This window comes from Aspergillus fijiensis (assembly GCF_003184825.1).
Source record: "Aspergillus fijiensis CBS 313.89 unplaced genomic scaffold BO72scaffold_57, whole genome shotgun sequence".
Classification (NCBI taxonomy): Eukaryota; Fungi; Ascomycota; class Eurotiomycetes; order Eurotiales; family Aspergillaceae; genus Aspergillus; species Aspergillus fijiensis.
Window position 1 is genome coordinate 216,400 of NW_024469033.1, and position 16,679 is coordinate 233,078.

At 54.8% G+C, this 16,679-nt stretch overlaps 4 protein-coding genes across 4 annotated transcripts; 2 read left to right on the forward strand and 2 right to left on the reverse strand.

Moving 5' to 3' along the window:
• Positions 1-430: 430 nt before the first annotated feature.
• On the forward strand, positions 431-1,699 carry BO72DRAFT_461952 (uncharacterized protein; the record flags this gene model as incomplete). Its single annotated transcript, XM_040946544.1, has 2 exons — positions 431-1,151; positions 1,209-1,699. The coding sequence occupies 2 exons, from the start codon at positions 431-433 to the stop codon at positions 1,697-1,699; spliced, it is 1,212 nt and encodes a 403-aa protein (XP_040797704.1).
• Positions 1,700-2,823: 1,124 nt separating this feature from the next.
• On the reverse strand, positions 2,824-6,888 carry BO72DRAFT_451532 (TBC domain-containing protein). The gene has a single exon (XM_040945510.1). The coding sequence runs from the start codon at positions 6,489-6,491 to the stop codon at positions 3,090-3,092; it is 3,402 nt and encodes a 1,133-aa protein (XP_040797705.1). The 5' UTR covers positions 6,492-6,888; the 3' UTR covers positions 2,824-3,089.
• A 253-nt stretch (positions 6,889-7,141) lies between these two features.
• On the forward strand, positions 7,142-8,660 carry BO72DRAFT_530880 (SDR family NAD(P)-dependent oxidoreductase). The gene is made up of 4 exons (XM_040950325.1): positions 7,142-7,362; positions 7,428-7,459; positions 7,645-7,975; positions 8,126-8,660. Exons 1-4 carry the CDS (start codon positions 7,238-7,240, stop codon positions 8,580-8,582), a joined length of 945 nt encoding a protein of 314 aa, XP_040797706.1. The 5' UTR covers positions 7,142-7,237; the 3' UTR covers positions 8,583-8,660.
• Positions 8,661-9,151: 491 nt separating this feature from the next.
• BO72DRAFT_230821 (DENN (AEX-3) domain protein) lies at positions 9,152-12,542 on the reverse strand. The gene is made up of 4 exons (XM_040939847.1): positions 11,786-12,542; positions 10,698-11,717; positions 10,408-10,644; positions 9,152-10,353 (listed from the first exon to the last, which is right to left on the reverse strand). Exons 1-4 carry the CDS (start codon positions 12,167-12,169, stop codon positions 9,247-9,249), a joined length of 2,748 nt encoding a protein of 915 aa, XP_040797707.1. The 5' UTR covers positions 12,170-12,542; the 3' UTR covers positions 9,152-9,246.
• Positions 12,543-16,679: the final 4,137 nt, after the last annotated feature.

The following is a 16,679-nucleotide window of genomic DNA, read 5'->3' on the forward strand; positions in this document are numbered from 1 at the left end:
GCCTAGAATGCACATTCTTTAACATATTTTTCCTCATCCATTCTGAGGATTTCCTGTCCTTTCGATTATTTTGGGTACCAAATAGCATTTGATAACTGACTAACTAACTTCTGGTATATTAGTAAGCCACAAGTCCGGGGAAATTCCGTCGCACTAGGTTTTTTAGCCTTTTGTCGATCTCCACTGCGGGCACGCGTTCCCGTCACTGTCTGCGTATCCACTATCTACAAAATTCCATTCCATGTTTTTCAGTTAGTCTTCTTCAACATGTACACTTGTATCTACGCTCGGGTCTTTTCTTATATTCTCCTGAGTATAATTTACACAGCAGACTGATTGTGTCACTCTTCCACGCTTACTTGTGACAGCTCGATCACCACCCAAACCAAACCAATCACAATCAGTTGCAGCAGAGCATCCCACCCCCAGAATGGGGAACCTCACAGTGTCCGAACTCCACAAAGCCCTCCCCGGGGGCAACTACTTGGACTGGCTGGTGGTGGACGATGTACTCCACCAGATCCTCGTGGACGCAAAGCAACTCACAAAACCGATCAGGCACCTCCGCGTCCGCATGCAACTCGAAGACCAACTCATTGACCGCCTCCCACAGCTCCCGCTCTTCATCCACTCGGCCTACGACGCCAACAAAGTCAACTGCATGCTCTACCTCTTCCGGTACATGATGAAACTCAAAGGTGACCTTCAGACGCGCTGCCGCAAGCGCCGCCTGGTCCTGCCTGCCAACGCCGCCGCGGGGGAGCTCGGCACCTTCACCAAGCCGCCCGCGAACGTGATCAGCAAACATTTTGTGGAGATCAACGTGCGGCGCGCCGGGAAGCCGGAAACCCGTCACCAGTCCAATTGGCGGTATTATTATACGGACGATGGGGAAGGGGGCAAGGTGGTTTGCCGGTTGCCGCAGGGCATGTACGGTGCGTTCGTGGATGAGATCAGAGACAAGAGGGTCTACTATCGTCGGGACAAGGATGTGCTTCAGCCGCTGTGGCCGGAGGCGGAGAGCATGAATGTGGCGGTTCGGGGGTTGAGGGAGAAGATCGGCGATGTGGTGGAGGGGGAGGAGGTGTGGTTGCGGGCCTTGTTTGCGTTGATGCATTCGGATACGGGACCGGTTTGGTTCGTTGTTGCTGGTGAGTTGGCCGGTCGCCGGTCGAGTGGTTTGTGGTTGGTAGCTGACGTTGCCCTAGCTCGGGGTAAGAACCCTGATGGTGTTGATGGTGTTATCTACCCTGGATACGGGAGATCCGGCTCTGAACGGCAGTGTATGCATGGGACTTCTCTTGGAGATGAAGCATCTCGTGACCAAGAGTCTTCTCGTGGAAGTCCATCAAGATCTCCCGAACTCGATCGACATTCTGAAGATGATCTACACTCAGAACCGGAAATCCCACCACCGGCGCCAACGCGCGGAACCCGACACCTACACGCCCGCGAACCGCATCCCCCAACCAACAAACCAACTCATGATCGCATATTCATCCCGCCGTGGACGGTACCTCAGATCCCACCACCACCGCAACCACAGCCGACAATAACTCCTGCCCTGGGCGACCGCGACCCGCCGCCCGCCAGACCGTCTAGCTCTCGTTCCATCCTGAACACTCCCCCGCAGCCGGACTGCGCGGAGACGGACCGGAGAACGAGGAGGCATCTGACTATATCTTCTCTTCTGAACTGAATTCGTAGTAAATCTTGAGATACCCTGTCTAGCGTTCCCCCTTGCCCTGCTGTGTACGTACGAACAGCGAAAGCCTTGCGGGTTTGACGCAGTTATGAAGAATTCCGAAGTTGGCCAGCAGTCAAGCCCAGTGGCTCCTTATTTTCCCCAGGAATAACGGTAATGACGACTTGCGCTCTCTAACCTGTAAGCCCTGATACATCGGAAGGAAAGTCCCCGGGCCCTCTCGGTAATCGCTATGCTTTTGACACGGGAGGAGGTTAGGGTGTAGTTAACTATAACTAGTCCATGCTGTGCCACCTCCCTATGTTCAGTTCTCTCTACGCCAGCAAGTAAGTAAACATCTTCTTCCCACACCTCAACCCCCCGAATATCAGCAGAAGAAATGAATAATTAGACTAGGACCAGCGCGCGCCCCCGAGAATGAGAATAACACGCTAGCTACCTCATGCTGAGATCCCCTGGAGCTAGACTATGTCTTGTTATTTCTCTCAACCCGCCCTCAAATTATCACCCTCGTTACCCACACTCCATACATACTCACAGTATTCCTAGAGAAATGGAAGAATCATTCGATGTATAGTGTAACTGCTGTACTATACTGTGCTGTACTGTACAAACCCATCCGCCCACCACAGGCCCCCTCCCCTCCTCTTCCCCTCAGGGCTCTGAGAGGCAACTACTCCTACTCCTACTCCTACTCCTCCCTAGCTCCTACAGCCATCCCACCATCATCAAAAAAGACCGCAACGGATTTTAACGAGCGAAAAGACGAACTATCAAGAGAATCCAAAAAAGCAAGTCCTCAAAGCAAGGCAAAGGAACGGGGGTATTCGTATTCGTATTCTTCAATTCAATTCAAATCAAGTCAAAGCAAGTCAAAGCAAGTCAAAGCAAGTCAAAGCAAGTCAAAGCAAGTCAAAGCAAGTCACCGGGCCATGCATCTGCTAATTTCATGCTGCAGAAAATCAAAAGAGCGGTATAAGTTTTCAGGCACGGGAGTCTATAGTTAAAGCAAAGCAAAGCAAAGCAAAGCATCGGTCGTATCAACTTCGTGCAAATCACTAACTCAAGGTTGTCTTTCACCATGATATGCGAGCGATGCGCAAGAATAAAAAAAAGAAAAAAAAAAAAAAAAAAAGACAGGGCCAATCTATGGGGGGCGATGCGGAATTCGTAAGGAAAGTCGTTTATCTAATGGTGGTATCGAGCAGTGCAAAGGAAAAGGTGCAGGCAGGCTGAGACAGAAACAAAACGTGTAGTGCAGGACGACATGAAATGGGTGGGGCAGAGTGCTCTGGTTTGTTTCGTGGCTGGCGTGGGGCACTTGATGCAAATGCAATTCGAACTAAGATGGAGTGTGTTACAGAAGGTGAGGTGAGGTGGATGGCTATGCTTCGGCAGGACCACCCTCTTCGGCAACAGAAGATGGCCGACCTGCGGGGAATTCCTGCATCTCGCGGAGGGCATCGGCTCGCCGGGCCACCACTTCCTCTCGACGGACGACGTTGCGCAGCGCGTCGCTGGCTTGGATGAGGCCGTCGATGCTGATGGCGTGGTTGGTCATCTGGTGGTTGATGTACGTGTAGAGCTCTGCGGGCGTGGAACAGGTCGTGAGGAGTTGCTGTTCGTTCAGTTTCAGCAGCGCGAGAGCAACTTGAAACAGAAACGTGCTGCCACCGCCACTGCCGCTGCTCGATGGGGCATTGTTCGTGGTGGTCGAGTTGGTGTCGTTGGTGTCGCGGGATGACGACGCATTCGTGGGGGTGAATGAGCTGGTCACGTTGAGGCAGAGGACAACATCCCACACCCGGTAGAGTGCCTCTGCGGAGAGACAGTCGGTGAAGACGGAAAGGAACCACTGGAACGTCAAGGCCTCCAGTTCGACATTCAGGCCTTCAAGGTGCGCAGATAGCTTGGGCAGGACTTCCGAGATGTAACGCCGCAGAACTACTTGATCCGCGCGGGACGCTAGCAGGCCGTGGTCGTAATAATGCTCCGGCAGGATCACCTCGATCATGGACGCAAGAAGCCAGAAGGTGTCCTCCGCCGTGGGTGTGACAAGCAGCAGGGAGGCAGCAATGAGGTTCATTCCTTGACAGTATCCGACCTCTGGGTTGCGGCGAGAATATGCGAGGAGGACTTCCTTGAGCTTCTCCACCCCGGGGCCTTTGCGGAAGAAGACATTGTCCGTCAGAGTGCGGTTGATATCCATCTCGATCTGCGACACGACCGAAGAGTCGGGGTCACTCCCACCAACGCCCCGGACGAGGTCATCATAGTACCCGGGCACCCGCATCGAAGACGCGCCGCTGCATTCAGACCAGATCTTGGCTCGAAGAGCGACGGGAATCCCACCGAGCACGAGGGCTCGGAACTCCCGCCATTTGGCACGGCCGACCTTGCCTTTGTTGCCCAGACCAGATATGCCCACCATTTCGCCGTCCGCTAGGGACGCCTCCGGCGTATCGACAGACTGCAAAGGGCGGTCCGAGGCCGCGGCCGCGGCCGCAGCGGCTTCCCCATCCTTGCGGCGTTCGGCACGCACCTTGCGCAGGAACTCGTTCCATCTCACCGTTCTTTCTCGCTGCAGAGAATCATGCAGCTCGGTCAGCTGCTCTAGCAGTAACTTGACCGGCTCGTTCTCGTTGGCAGCCAGCGCGGCAGACTCGTCGGAGGACAGCCCGGCGAACTCTGGGCGATCGGCAATCACCGTTGAGGTAGATGCAGATGGCTGGGCGTTGGGGGTGACGGAGACGGAGCCACGTTTGTCGACAGCTACTGCGCTGCTGCGCGGCTGAGTATCCCCTGCAGTAGTCAAAGAGATGATAGGACCAGCGGAGGGGGTGTGCGAAAGCAGTTCAGTCGGTGCCGTCGGAACCACCAGATAGTCCTGCCATCGCCCAACCGCAATAGCACCAGCTTCGGCGTTCCTGGGGGATACAGATGCTGGAGATGATTCGCTACCAGTGGTAGCCTGCAATAGATTCCGATAGTCGGAGCCATCATCGCCGTCTGAGGTATCACTGCGAAGGCTGTCTAGAGTCTCCGCGATGCTAAGCCGGTTACCTGCCGACCCACCCCTTTTCAGATCGCTGGCTTCCCTCTGCCGCCTCTTCCGGCTTTGATCGTAGATGAACCCGAACCGGTCCGTCAGCAGATCTCCCGACTGGTAATTGTTGTAAATGTTAGCAAGCGTCGGAGGTCGATCCTCCAGCGGCAAAATCGCATCCATCTCCACGGGGCCGAGATTGGTGGCATTTTTGCTTGCAGCCTCGGAGCTTGCACCTTGTGAAACGCTCGCCGACCCTTGTCTCCGACCGGCCTGGCTGGCTTTGGCCAAGGCACCCGATCCAGGGGATCGACCTGGAGCACCTTGGATGTTGACATTGCTGTTGATCCGCTTCAGCGCCGCCACCGCCGAAATGGCCGGTGACACAGGCTTGTTCGCTTCGCGGTTGGCCGACATAGCTCTTCCGCGGGTATTTTCCGCGTTCGCATCGTCTTTGCTCGGTTGGGTGTTTCCGGCAAACAGCTTGACCGTCCATGAGGACAGCGACTTTGAGGATTTGCGCGAATGGACACTGGCGTCATCGCCGTTGGCGGCCGCGAGGCGCCGTCCAACCACCTCGCCGGCTCCCAAGCCACTTTGTTGTTGGTCGTCCGGGGGTTGGAACAATTGATCATCGAGAGCTTTGCGGCGCCCCGCCGATGGGTTGCTCGCGTTTCGAGGCCGCTGCGTCTCCTCCTCGGCTCCGCTCATGACACTGCTGGCGCGACTCGTCTTCCGACTCCCTAGCGTCCCGCCGAAAATGAAATCGCCCCAGCTCCGGATCGAGCTCTGTCTCTTACGGTTCGAGTTGGAGTCGAGGCTCGAGTGGCCCGAGCGCGCGTCACTCTCGAGCGACCGCTGCGGCGCGCGCACCGTCGCCTGCTGCGCCGGATTCCCCCCATTCTCCGCCCCACCGAGATCCTCCGCTCCGTGCAACAACCCCACCCCGTCGTCCATCGCCTGCTGCATCAGCCCATGTACGCTCGACGACGAGCTCCCAGACTGCTCCGCATTCGCCCCGCCGTTCTCCTTGCCCCTTGCCCCCTCGGGATTCACGGGGAGGTGCTCCAACACATACAGCCGCCGCTCGATATCCTGGTTCGAGACCGAGACCTCGCGGAGCATGCGCTTCAGCTCGCGCTCCCGGGCGTCCGCCCGCTGGCGGAGCGCCGAGATCTCCGCATCCCGCTGCGCCAGGTCCCGCGCAAACTGCCGCACCAGCTTGACCGCACCCGTGGTGGCGATCAGCCGTTCGATGTGCGCATCGTCCGCCAGATGAAGGGCCCCGGGGAAGTCCCGGATGGGCACCGAGTCGCCGAAGAGGGCGGCGCGCCCCGACGCGCTGGCGGTGGTCGAGGAGCTCGTCAATTTGGCCAGAGCGGCTCGCCGATCCCGCGTAGTGGTGGTGTTGTTATTATTCTCCCCCGCTGTGTGTAGGAAGTCGTTGATGCTATAGATATCCCGGTCTTCCAGCAGTGCATTGGTCAGGGCGCGATTGAGGGCCGGCTGGCCGAGGAACCCGTCCACGGAGCGGTCTGGCGGAGAAAGGGATGGGAAGGAGGTGAGGTCCGTGGTGGTCGCGTTGGAGGAGGCGGCGGAATGGCGCTTCTGGGAGCGGGCTCGGACGGTCCTAGCCTTCTGGCTGTGTCGGGAAGAGGAGGAGGTCCGCGAGGACGAACGACGCGGTACTGGGGCCGGTGGTGTTGGTGCTGGTGCCGTGGGTAGATCGCACTCCGCCATGGCTGTTAGGGCGGTGAACACGAGAGGAGGGTTGCAGATCTGTGGTCTTCATGTAAACTTTTGATGTCTCGCTTTCTGTACTATTCCTAGTTCAACTTGGACAAATCATGAACAGATTCAGGAATAAATTCAGGCCGGGGAAGTGGTGTGGCTGGTTTTAAGGTGGTGTTTGGAGACGGTGGTCAGGTCTCGTGCAACTGTAGCAGCTGTGCAGTGGTGCTTGCTGCCTCGCGGGATTTTTCATTTGTAGGAGATTGAATGATGTCGTAACCGGAGCAAGTGCTGGAAGATCTGCACAGTGAGCTACAGACCACAGCGTAGACCGCCTCAGATGATAATGGAAGAGAGAGGTCGAAAAGAGCAGAAGAAAAAAAAAACAGGGACGGGGCAACGAGAGGAATCAGGCGCGCGGGCAAGTCTGGAATGTCGGTTGCTTTTCCAAAGCGGAATGGCATTTCTGCCTGTCCATGACGTGTGGCCGCAGCAACCCATGTGACTGCTGACATAAGACCACAGCTCCAAGTCACCTGACCAGCTCCGTCCCAGCCTCGGTTCTCCGCAAAATGTAAGCGGAACTGCCGCGGGGACAATTGGGAGGAGTATATAAAGACGGAGACCCCCCTGTTCTCGTATTCAATTGACCATATAACTGACATTGTTGGACAGTAAGCTCAAATCTCACTTTCAAATCTCACTTGGATACATCTCTTGTCTTCTTCATTCTCAAAAGCGATCACCCCAGAACCATGTCCGGCAACGCCAAACGCCGTCTCCAAGCTCTCAGCCAGCAGCTGGTCGAAGGCATCCCCGACGCCGGGACCTTCGAGGATATTCCCCGCATCCGATCCATTGCCCCTGACTCCGTGGGACCGTCAGTACACCCGATTTCCCTCAAGTCATCGTCTGTCAGAGAGCCAACTAACCTCTGAGTGATAGTCGGGTGAAGGACAAAGTCGCTATCGTCACCGGTAAATGCCCAACTATAAAATATGCATTACATGCTCCCAAACACCCGGCCCACCCAGCCCATCCATCCCCTCTCAATCCCCCTCAACAGCAGTAGCATCACCACACCCACCCGGGCCAACCCCCAGTTCACCAACCCAAACCAAATTCCACTCCACAAAAACCAAAAACTAACCCCCGAACGCAGGCGCCAACTCCCCCACCGGCATCGGCCGCGCCACGGCGCACCAATACGCGCACAACGGCGCGGCAGCCGTCTACCTCTGCGACTTCGTCGACACGCACCTAGCGACACACAAGCGGGAGATTGAATCCCTGTACCCTGCGACAAAGGTGTACATCCGGCGGTTCGACGCCGCGGACGAAGGGGCCGTGCAGACGGTGGTGGCCGAGGCGCTGGGCGCGCACGGCCGGCTGGACATCTTCTTCGCGAACGCGGGCGTCGTGGGGCAGCAGAAGCTGCTGACGCAGATCACGGCGGAGGAGTTTGCGGATACGTTGCGCGTGAATACGGTGGGGTGCGTATAGTAACCTTCCTTTCCCTCCTTCATGTGCTTGACCCGAAGGGGGGGGGGGGGGGGGGGGGGTCGACGTCAGCATGAGAGTCATCGACCGCGCAGGCATAAGCATGGAGAGAGTAATTGGTGCTGACACATTCCCCGTTGTAGGGTGTTTCTGGCCGTCAAGTACGCTTCGACCGCGATGCAGCAGACGTCCGCCGCCAAGCCCTACCCGGGCGGCTCGATCATCTGCACGGCCTCGGTGGCGGGCCTGCGGTCCAACGCGGGTTCGACGGATTACTCGGCCTCCAAGGCGGCGGTGGTCAACATCGCGCAGACGGCCGCCTTCCAATTGGCGGGGACGGGCATCCGCGTCAACGCCATCTGCCCCGGCCTGATCGAGACGGGGATGACGCAGCAGATGTTCGACGCCGCGCGCGCCCGCGGCACCCAGCGCAAGCTCGGCCAGCTGAACCCCTTGCAGCGCGGGGCCATCGCCGACGAGGTCGCGCGCGTCGCCCTGTTCTTGGGCAGTGACGAGGCCAGCTACGTCAACGGGCAGGCCTGGGCCGTTTGTGGCGGACTGAGTGCTGGACACCCGTTCGTGCCGGGGAAATTGGCCTAAACGAAACACGCACGGTTCGGTACAGGTGACAGTACAAAGGACATTGGACAGCGTGGATTGGGGGTGATAAGTACTTTTAAAAAACCGTTCAATTAATGTGAGATGATCTCGTACAGCACTGGCTGCACGGTAAAAAGACACGGCTGATCCGTATATAACGGACTCCACGTGGCAGCTTCAAGCAGCCTTCTCCAGAGAATTGGAATTATACACAAATGGGAAACACAAAGATGACACAGTAGGAAAATCGAGCGAATGAAGGGTCGGCCCCGTTACAGAGTGCCAAGGTGATCTACTACAAGGCGGGGGATAGCGACAGATCCCAAGAATTGAAAATGGTATAGAACCGGTGAAGGAAAGAGACAGCAACCCAAGACATCGAGGGGTCCCAAGAATAGAAGGCCAAGAAAAACGGGCTTGGATCCAAGAAATACCTTCCAGAAGAAAAGAGATTAACACCTGTGCAGAAAATCATGGGACATATGTCCAAACTGGATCAAATGGAGCCAATATCCACGAGGTCCCCCAAGAAAAAGATTAAAACGAAGGAGAAAAAAAAGGCCAAAACATGGCTAGAAATGCGCTCTGAATCAGTTGGAACAGTATAAGAGCAGATGTCATGTCACGGATCGTTGGACCAGGGAATCGCAGAGACAATGCACTTTTACACGACCAATCTGGAAGTGCTGGACTGCATGAGGTCTTCGCTCGCCTGCTTCGACAGAGTGCCAGGTTCAGAGTGCTCGTCAAAGCCCGCCGTCTCATGGGCACGTTCATCGTTGTCCTCGACTATCCGGGTGGGGATCTCACTGACCCCATACTGCTGACTCGATCTCTCCGGGAACGTCGAGCTACTGATCATTGACATCGAAGTGCTGGACCGGTTGTGGACTAGGTCCGGTGTTGGAGGAACACTCGAATGGCGGTCGTTCGGGTGCAACGAGTTGTTGTCACCGTCCCCCATCTCGCTACCCGCAGGAGTCAAGAGTCCATCGTGCGTTCTGGGCATCAGGCGGTTACCGGACGGGGTGGTCCGACCGTGGTCATCAATGTCATCCTCTTCCGCATCCTGTGCCAGTTGCAGACCTTCCACGGCGGCGGCGCACTGCTCGCTGATGCTGCGGATAATGTCCGAAATGGCATCGGTCTTGTCGCGCAGGTAGCGATCTGCAACATCAGTTATACTTAAACGCGCGAGACGATTATGCCCTTTACCGATGTTCAGGAGATGTTGCTCCAAATCCGAGCTCGGCTCGCTGCTGGGAGCCTTTACGGGCTCCGTAGCAAACGAGCGCGAGCTCGCAGGTTCCCTAGGCGTCTCGACCTCGCCCTCCTTGGTCTCCTCAAAGGTCTCCTTTTCAGCGAGCCCTGACAGTTCGGCAGAGCTGCCAATCGAGCGAACGATATGCTCCATGTGGTGGGTCTGGCCATTGATAAGGCTGCGAAGGTGCAGGACCACCCGCTGCGCATCATCACGCTGCCGAGCTAGAGACGCGTTGCTGTGTTGCAAGGAAGCGAGCTCCTTTTGATTACGCTTCCGCTCACGCTCCAATTCCTCCGCAATCTCTTGTTGCAGAACCAACGCCTCAAGTGCATCGTCGCGCTGCTTCTCTGTACCAGACAGGCGCAGTGTGAGACGAGCTACATCGTCCTTCTGCTGGTCAATGAGACCAGTGAGACGACGGTTTTCGCGCTTGTGATTCTCAATCTTGACCTTGAGCTCAGAGGTCTCCTTGGTCAATTGTTCGGCGAACGCCTGGAATTTGAGGAACTGTACGAAATTAGGACGACGTTCACAATCGAAAAAGTCCTCGCAATGACATACCTGTTGCTTCCAAGTCTCCAACTCCTCAACCAAGAAGTTGTTGCGCTTCGTGACCTTGGTCAATTCCGTGTCCATACGACCCTTCAAGTTAATGAAATCTTGCCAGGCCTCCATGGCATCGCGGGAGTATTGGTTTCTCTCGCGGACAATCTCGTTCAGATGTCTCATAGAGACCTTTGTCATCAAAGGCTTCTTGACTGAGCCACCGAAGATAGCCTTCATGCCAGTGTTGCGTCCCTGATCATCCAGTTAGTATACACAGACTATGAGTGGAAAGGAGGGATACTAACCAGCTTCTCGCACACATGATCCATGACACCCATGATCGCATCTTGGTTCCACCAGGAGGGATCCTGAACACTTTCCACCTCCCCTCGCATGACAATGATCTGACCAGCGGGGATGAGCTTGCCACCTGCGTAGGCGGAGCGGAGATGATTGGGAACCCCGGACGGCGAGACATCGCCATTGAGAGCCTGCGTCAGTCGGTTGATGAACTTCGTGCGCTGACCGGGACTCAGGACGCTCGGTGGGCTCGAAGTCAAGACGAAATTCCGGTCGAGATCGATGACCAAGGCATCTGAAGGAGCGTTGAAAAGAGACCGGCACTCAGCGGTGATACCGAGAATGTACGGACCGGGTTCCTGGACCAAGTCCTTGACATGACGGGCATGAACCATAGGCACATAGAGACCGCTCCATTCGTAGATGCGAACGCAGTACCGGATAGTCTCAGCGGCCATTGTGAGCATAGCCGGGTAGTGGCTGACGAAGATGATCCGGCGGGTGGGTGAGACAGCAGCCTCAATGACCCCAACGATATTGGGAATGGACAGACACGTGAACAAGGGCCACATGGAGAAGTTCTGGAAGCCTGTGGGAGACGAGGGAAATTGGTAGCAAAGCGCATAGTCCTTCATGTCAATACGAACCAGGTCGTTGAGGCGAGGGGCGGGGAAGCTTAGGATGCGCGAGACTTCTTCCGCGTGGAACAAGTTGGTTGCCTTGTTCCAATGAATCCACATGCCACGCAGGTAGTCGCCTAGAAGGTCGTACAGAGGGTAGCGAGACAGGAAGCTCAGACAGTAGGGGATCCAGTAGGTCTCCTCTGGGTTGTCATAGAAATCCTGCTCAGTCTTCTTCCGCAATTCCCGGATGGTTTCGGCGCGTTTATCGTCGGCGCGAGACCAGACCCGCAAAGCAATCCCATAGAGTGTGTGGGAGGAATCTTGTTGCAGGACGAAAGCATGGTGCACGCAGTGAGGCTGGGTCTTGCCGGTGCAAATCTCGACATCGTGGGGGAAACAAGCCTAGATCATGTCAGTAACCTGCAACTTCGTTTGACACCATCGGACATAACACAGGGGCGATGACATACTCTCATAGCCGCATGCAAGGACTTAGCGATCTCGTTATCCTGTTCCAAACGGGGGCTGCTCCCGAGGATCTCAGGCAACCAGAACTGACTGACGGCTCCCTTCATGTGGGCGATCTTGCCCTGGGCGGGGGCGGGGGCGCGAACCCATTGAGAGGGTTCGCGACCCACACCGCAGACCATGTAGGCATGGGTGAGAGTCTTGGGGGTCCGTTGGGCGGCGGGTTTCGAGTTCATCTGGGATGGGATTGGTTGAGTGATGCGGGAGTGAAGCGAGGAGGTGCGACTGGGGACGACCAGCGAGTTTTCTCCTTGGTCGCGCGTTGAAGGCCGATCGCGGGTAGATGGGCGGGCGTAGGACGCAGGGTCTCTCAGAGACGGGCCCATAATGACGGTCGGGGAGATTGTTTATGTACTTGTGTCGGCAGAGTGACGAATTGGTCCTCGGATATGTGCGAGGTCAATTGGGTGATCCTGTTTTTTGGGTGTGGCAAGTTTTCTCGAACCACGGATTCTGAGAGATCTGACGGGAATGAGAGGAACGGAACAGAGCAGTCGGATGGGAACAAGGGAATGAAAGCTCGTAATGGAGTAGAGAAGATGACCAAGGACGAGCTGAAGATAGCACTGCTAGCAGTCGGGAATGAAGGTGAAGCCGAAGGAAAGACAACAACCGAACAGGGGGCGAAACAGGCGATTGGTGATAATAATGTTGTTGGATGGGTGGATGGACTCGGATAAAGAGAGATCGGACAATTCGGTCACAGCTACTGCTCACACACACACACTCAATTGATGGACATTTCCCAGGTCGGGCGATACAGGCACGTCTTTCAAAGGTCAGACATGTGTGTATGTATGTAGTTTATTGAGTGGACTCGAGGCAAGGATTCTCTCGTCTCTATCCCCTGGGATCGGTTGGTGCGGTGGTGGTGGCGGTGGTTGTTGACACGGAATAGACCTGATCCTCGGGTGAGGGGAAGAGGGAGGGAGGGAGGAAGAGAGGAAGAGGTAAGAAAAGAAAGAGGTAAGAAGAGAGGGAGGGAGGGGATGAGGACGGGAAGAAGGCCGTTAGAAAAGGTTTAAAAAAAGAAAGAAAGAAAAAGGGAAGAAAGAAAAATAGATTAACTGGTTTTACGGAGAGAGAGAAACTCTCTCGAGCAAGAACAAGCGCAAGCTTGTCAATCTTGACCCTGTACTCCGTAGTAAACTAAAAGTACTAACTAGAGTAGAGTATGAAAGGGGGTTGCGGAAAGTGGAAAAGCCGGTCCTGTTCCTGCGCCGGTGGATTTGCCAACCCACTAAAGCTCTCTAAAGCTCTTTAGTTCCGTGGCACTAATTTTTCCCATCTCCACTTCCTCGTGCTTCCCTTTCATGGAGGTCAATTGCATCTTCGCAGCACAAACTACAGCTCTGCTAGTGTGATGTGATGTGCAATGTGCAATAGGCAAGATGAAAGTTCTACAAGTATCCATCCATCCATCTTCCTCTTTCCCGATTTTCCGCCGAATTCTATTCTGGACGAGCTGCACGCTGCTGGCCGTTCCTTGCGCCCGTGCGGGGAGAGGAGAAGCTTATAGCTTGGTTGCGCGGAGAGAGATCCCTCGACCAGTTACTCTGACAGTCTGACTTGGCCTGACGAATCCTGGATCACACAGGAAATCAGGTCAGTTTATAGTCTGAATTGCGATTGCATGGGTATGGGATGAGCCAACAAGAGAACCCCAGGTATCATCGGCCCGAAAGTCTCAACCACGCGACAATGGGGCTTTTTCCGGAAAGAAACCATTGGGACGATGAGGCCAAACCAACAACCGGAATAATGAAGAACCAGTCAAAACTCAAAACCTGAGCCACGCTGGTCTGGTGAGGAAGATCATAACCAGCATATTCGCAGTATCCACTGGATAAGACATGACCAGAAGGGTCAAGTCGAGGACACCGGATGCACCGAGGTCAGGAAAAGCCATGCCCCTATCCCGCCCGCGTCTCTGTCAGGGAGGTCAAAAGAGGGGGTGGGAGGGGGTTCCGTCGGTCCCAGGCCAATGAGGGCTTGCTTATCAGGGGAAATTTTGTAGCTTCTGTGCCTGTTACCATTGACAGGTGAGTTCTCGTCTTCTGTCAGCCTGTCTGTCTTCCTCTGCAGTATGAATTATACGGGTAGACATCGAACAGAAGAGATGATCGGTTGAGATCGCGACATATCATCTGGCAGCTCGCAGACGACAGCTAATTAGATGCACACAATTCGGAGGCAGGCTGTCAAAGTCCAGTCCCGTACGGAATAGATAGACGATCGATCAGCCATCCCTGTCTGGGCCAGAGGATGATCGTCATTTCCTTTCATGGTTTGCAGCAGTTCGCCCTCAGACCCATTTTGCGGTAAAGACTAGCCAGCCGCATTGGTCAGCCGAGAACTGCATGGGCAACTTTAATGCATCAAGAACGACATTTTTGACGTTGACTTTGACAAGGGCGCGTTGCAACGCACCCGCCACTTTGCCAGCGAGCGGGCATGCTGAATTGAGGATTTTGGCGAGAACAGCGCCATCGCCACCAGTGCAGATGGACCGTCAGCGGCAGTTCTGTCTCGCTTGCCGGCCGCTGGGTCTGCGGGCTCCACCGTTCGAGTCAGTCACATCCAAACCACCGGACTCGGTAAAAGAGCTGGCGCAGCTGCAACTGACAGCTCTGAGATACGCATGTAACAGTTACCTGCCAGCGAGTTGACGTTGAAGCAATCCACTATTGGATCGAAAGACCGTGTGCATGCAGATGGTGACAGCGATCGCAGGGTCATGATTGAGGGATCGAACGGTCCGCCCGCGATAATCCGTCGGACACCGCAGATTGATATGATCATCCGATCTGAAGAATGTAGGATAAATACTTAAGTCAAGAACCACAGTGCCGAAAGTTCTTTTGCATTTAGAAGATGGGTCTCAATGGCACCTGAATAGCAATGAGGCAACGAGAGGCAACTTCGATCTTCGCGAGAAAACACACGCACACAAACACACCGCAATTTCGGTTCTACAAAATACTCTAGCGATGACAGCGGGGGGTGAAAACTACGAACGGGTCAAATGAAGCGATCCGACCCAGCAGATGGCAGAGAGTCCAGACTGGAGAGCGAAAAGTGTTAGAGAAAGAGAGGCCTTCATCTCAGCAATCCATGGTTCGTGAGCGGGAAGAATCTCCCCCTCTTTCGATTCCCGCCCTCAGAATCGACCCTTGGGATTCGCAATCCCCTGCCACGGATACCGACGTCTGTCATGAATTATCCCATGCGCCGAAATATATCCAGGATGCTGTCTCACTACAAAGAGAGTCCCCTTGGCACATACAGAGTAAATTGAATTGTTGACCAAGCCGAACTAAGCCCAAGACAACAGAACAGTTTTCCTGTCCCATTTTCCGGCCACACTCCTTTTCTAGAAGCTCCAGCGAAGATCTCCTTGCGTCGAGCTCCACCCACGGTCACAAATATACAAACCGCGAATCACGATTACGAGAGCAAAATCCCACCCGGTTGCAATTCCGCATGGAGCTCCAGGTCCCGCCATACAAGATGGAGCTCACCTAAGATCACCCGAAATGAACTCTTCCCCTTCCCCCGATCAGCCCTGACTGAAACTCGCGTCATGCTCTCGCCGTCCCCCGGGCACTTTGAAACAGACCCTGGTTTATAATCTGGAACCTTGTCGGTGCAGTACTTTTGTACCACTTGGCTCTCTGTACTCAATTGGAATGCCGACTGCGATCATAAGATAGATAATATTGACGTGCCTTTAGTTTGATGCTCTTCGACGGAATGTACTATGTCTGGTTATATGTTTTTCACAACGCGTAGTGGGACAAGCGCTTCAACACATATCATCAATTCTCTTCAAAAGATCTCTCGAAATACAAAGAAACAAACTAGGCCTCTATACCTCCCACATGAAATACGATATCTTTCTCAAGGTCCTGATCCCGAGCCCTTGGAACAGGGTTAGCTCCTGGTTGTACAAATGCACCCTCCCTCCACGAGACCTTGCACATTTCACAAGACTATAAGCACAGTACAGTATCTGGGCCCTGAGCCAATACCCCCTACCAATCCTACTCGCATCCCCAGCCACTACCGTATCGCCCTCTGTACCCCAGCAGTATGATAATAGAAAAACCCACCTTCATGGTGTGCACCTTGAGTAGTAACAACTCCCCCAGATCATCTACCGCACCTAAGTTACCCCGAGTAAGAAACCATCCGAACCCATCCGCTCTACATCCCTCCACAAAGCAAAGCCCTACCCCCTCCCCTCCCCTCCCCCAACACACTAACGTTACTCCGTACCCATCATAGAAACCCTCCCATGCAACACAAACCACAACCAAAGAACAAAAACGAGTCCAGCTCATGAACCACATGGCAGCAGGAGCCACCCACCCGCACCCCTGCAACCAAACGCCAAACTTAGTTACTCCGTACTAAATAGTGTGTTTCAGCAGCCTACTTAGTCAAATCATCCCAAAATCCCGGTGAAGACTAACTAACCTATAGTCTAGTCGAATGTCAGGATCACTCCGCACAGAGCCAGACTACTGCAAGTACAGTGCGTACTAACGCTCCTGAGTTCAAGGTAGGCAAGGTAAGGGAAGCATTGTTTTTTTTTTCTCTGAGACGATGACAGTACGCACGCAGTTTCACCACGGCGCTCGGGCCCCTCCCCGCGCTGTCGAGTTTCACGGTCTAATGATTCTGTTTGTTGCCATATCATATATGATTATATGATCTCGACGTTGGGGACGGTGATCTTACGCTCGTGGTGTTGCAGGCAGACCGTTGCGGATGCATTATGCAGGATGCAGGTGGGTTTATTTGAGCTATTGGTGGTGTTCCGGGGGGGGGGGG

Coding starts and splice junctions, on each gene's coding strand:
- BO72DRAFT_451532 (XM_040945510.1), bottom strand. CDS start 6,491: ATGGCGGAGTGCGATCTACCCACGGCACCAGCACCAACACCACCGGCC.
- BO72DRAFT_530880 (XM_040950325.1), top strand. CDS start 7,238: ATGTCCGGCAACGCCAAACGCCGTCTCCAAGCTCTCAGCCAGCAGCTG. Junction 7,363..7,427: donor GCCCCTGACTCCGTGGGACC/GTCAGTACACCC, acceptor TCTGAGTGATAG/TCGGGTGAAGGACAAAGTCG. Junction 7,976..8,125: donor TTGCGCGTGAATACGGTGGG/GTGCGTATAGTA, acceptor TCCCCGTTGTAG/GGTGTTTCTGGCCGTCAAGT.
- BO72DRAFT_230821 (XM_040939847.1), bottom strand. CDS start 12,169: ATGGGCCCGTCTCTGAGAGACCCTGCGTCCTACGCCCGCCCATCTACC. Junction 10,645..10,697: donor ATCATGTGTGCGAGAAGCTG/GTTAGTATCCCT, acceptor CTGGATGATCAG/GGACGCAACACTGGCATGAA. Junction 10,354..10,407: donor TGGAGACTTGGAAGCAACAG/GTATGTCATTGC, acceptor AATTTCGTACAG/TTCCTCAAATTCCAGGCGTT.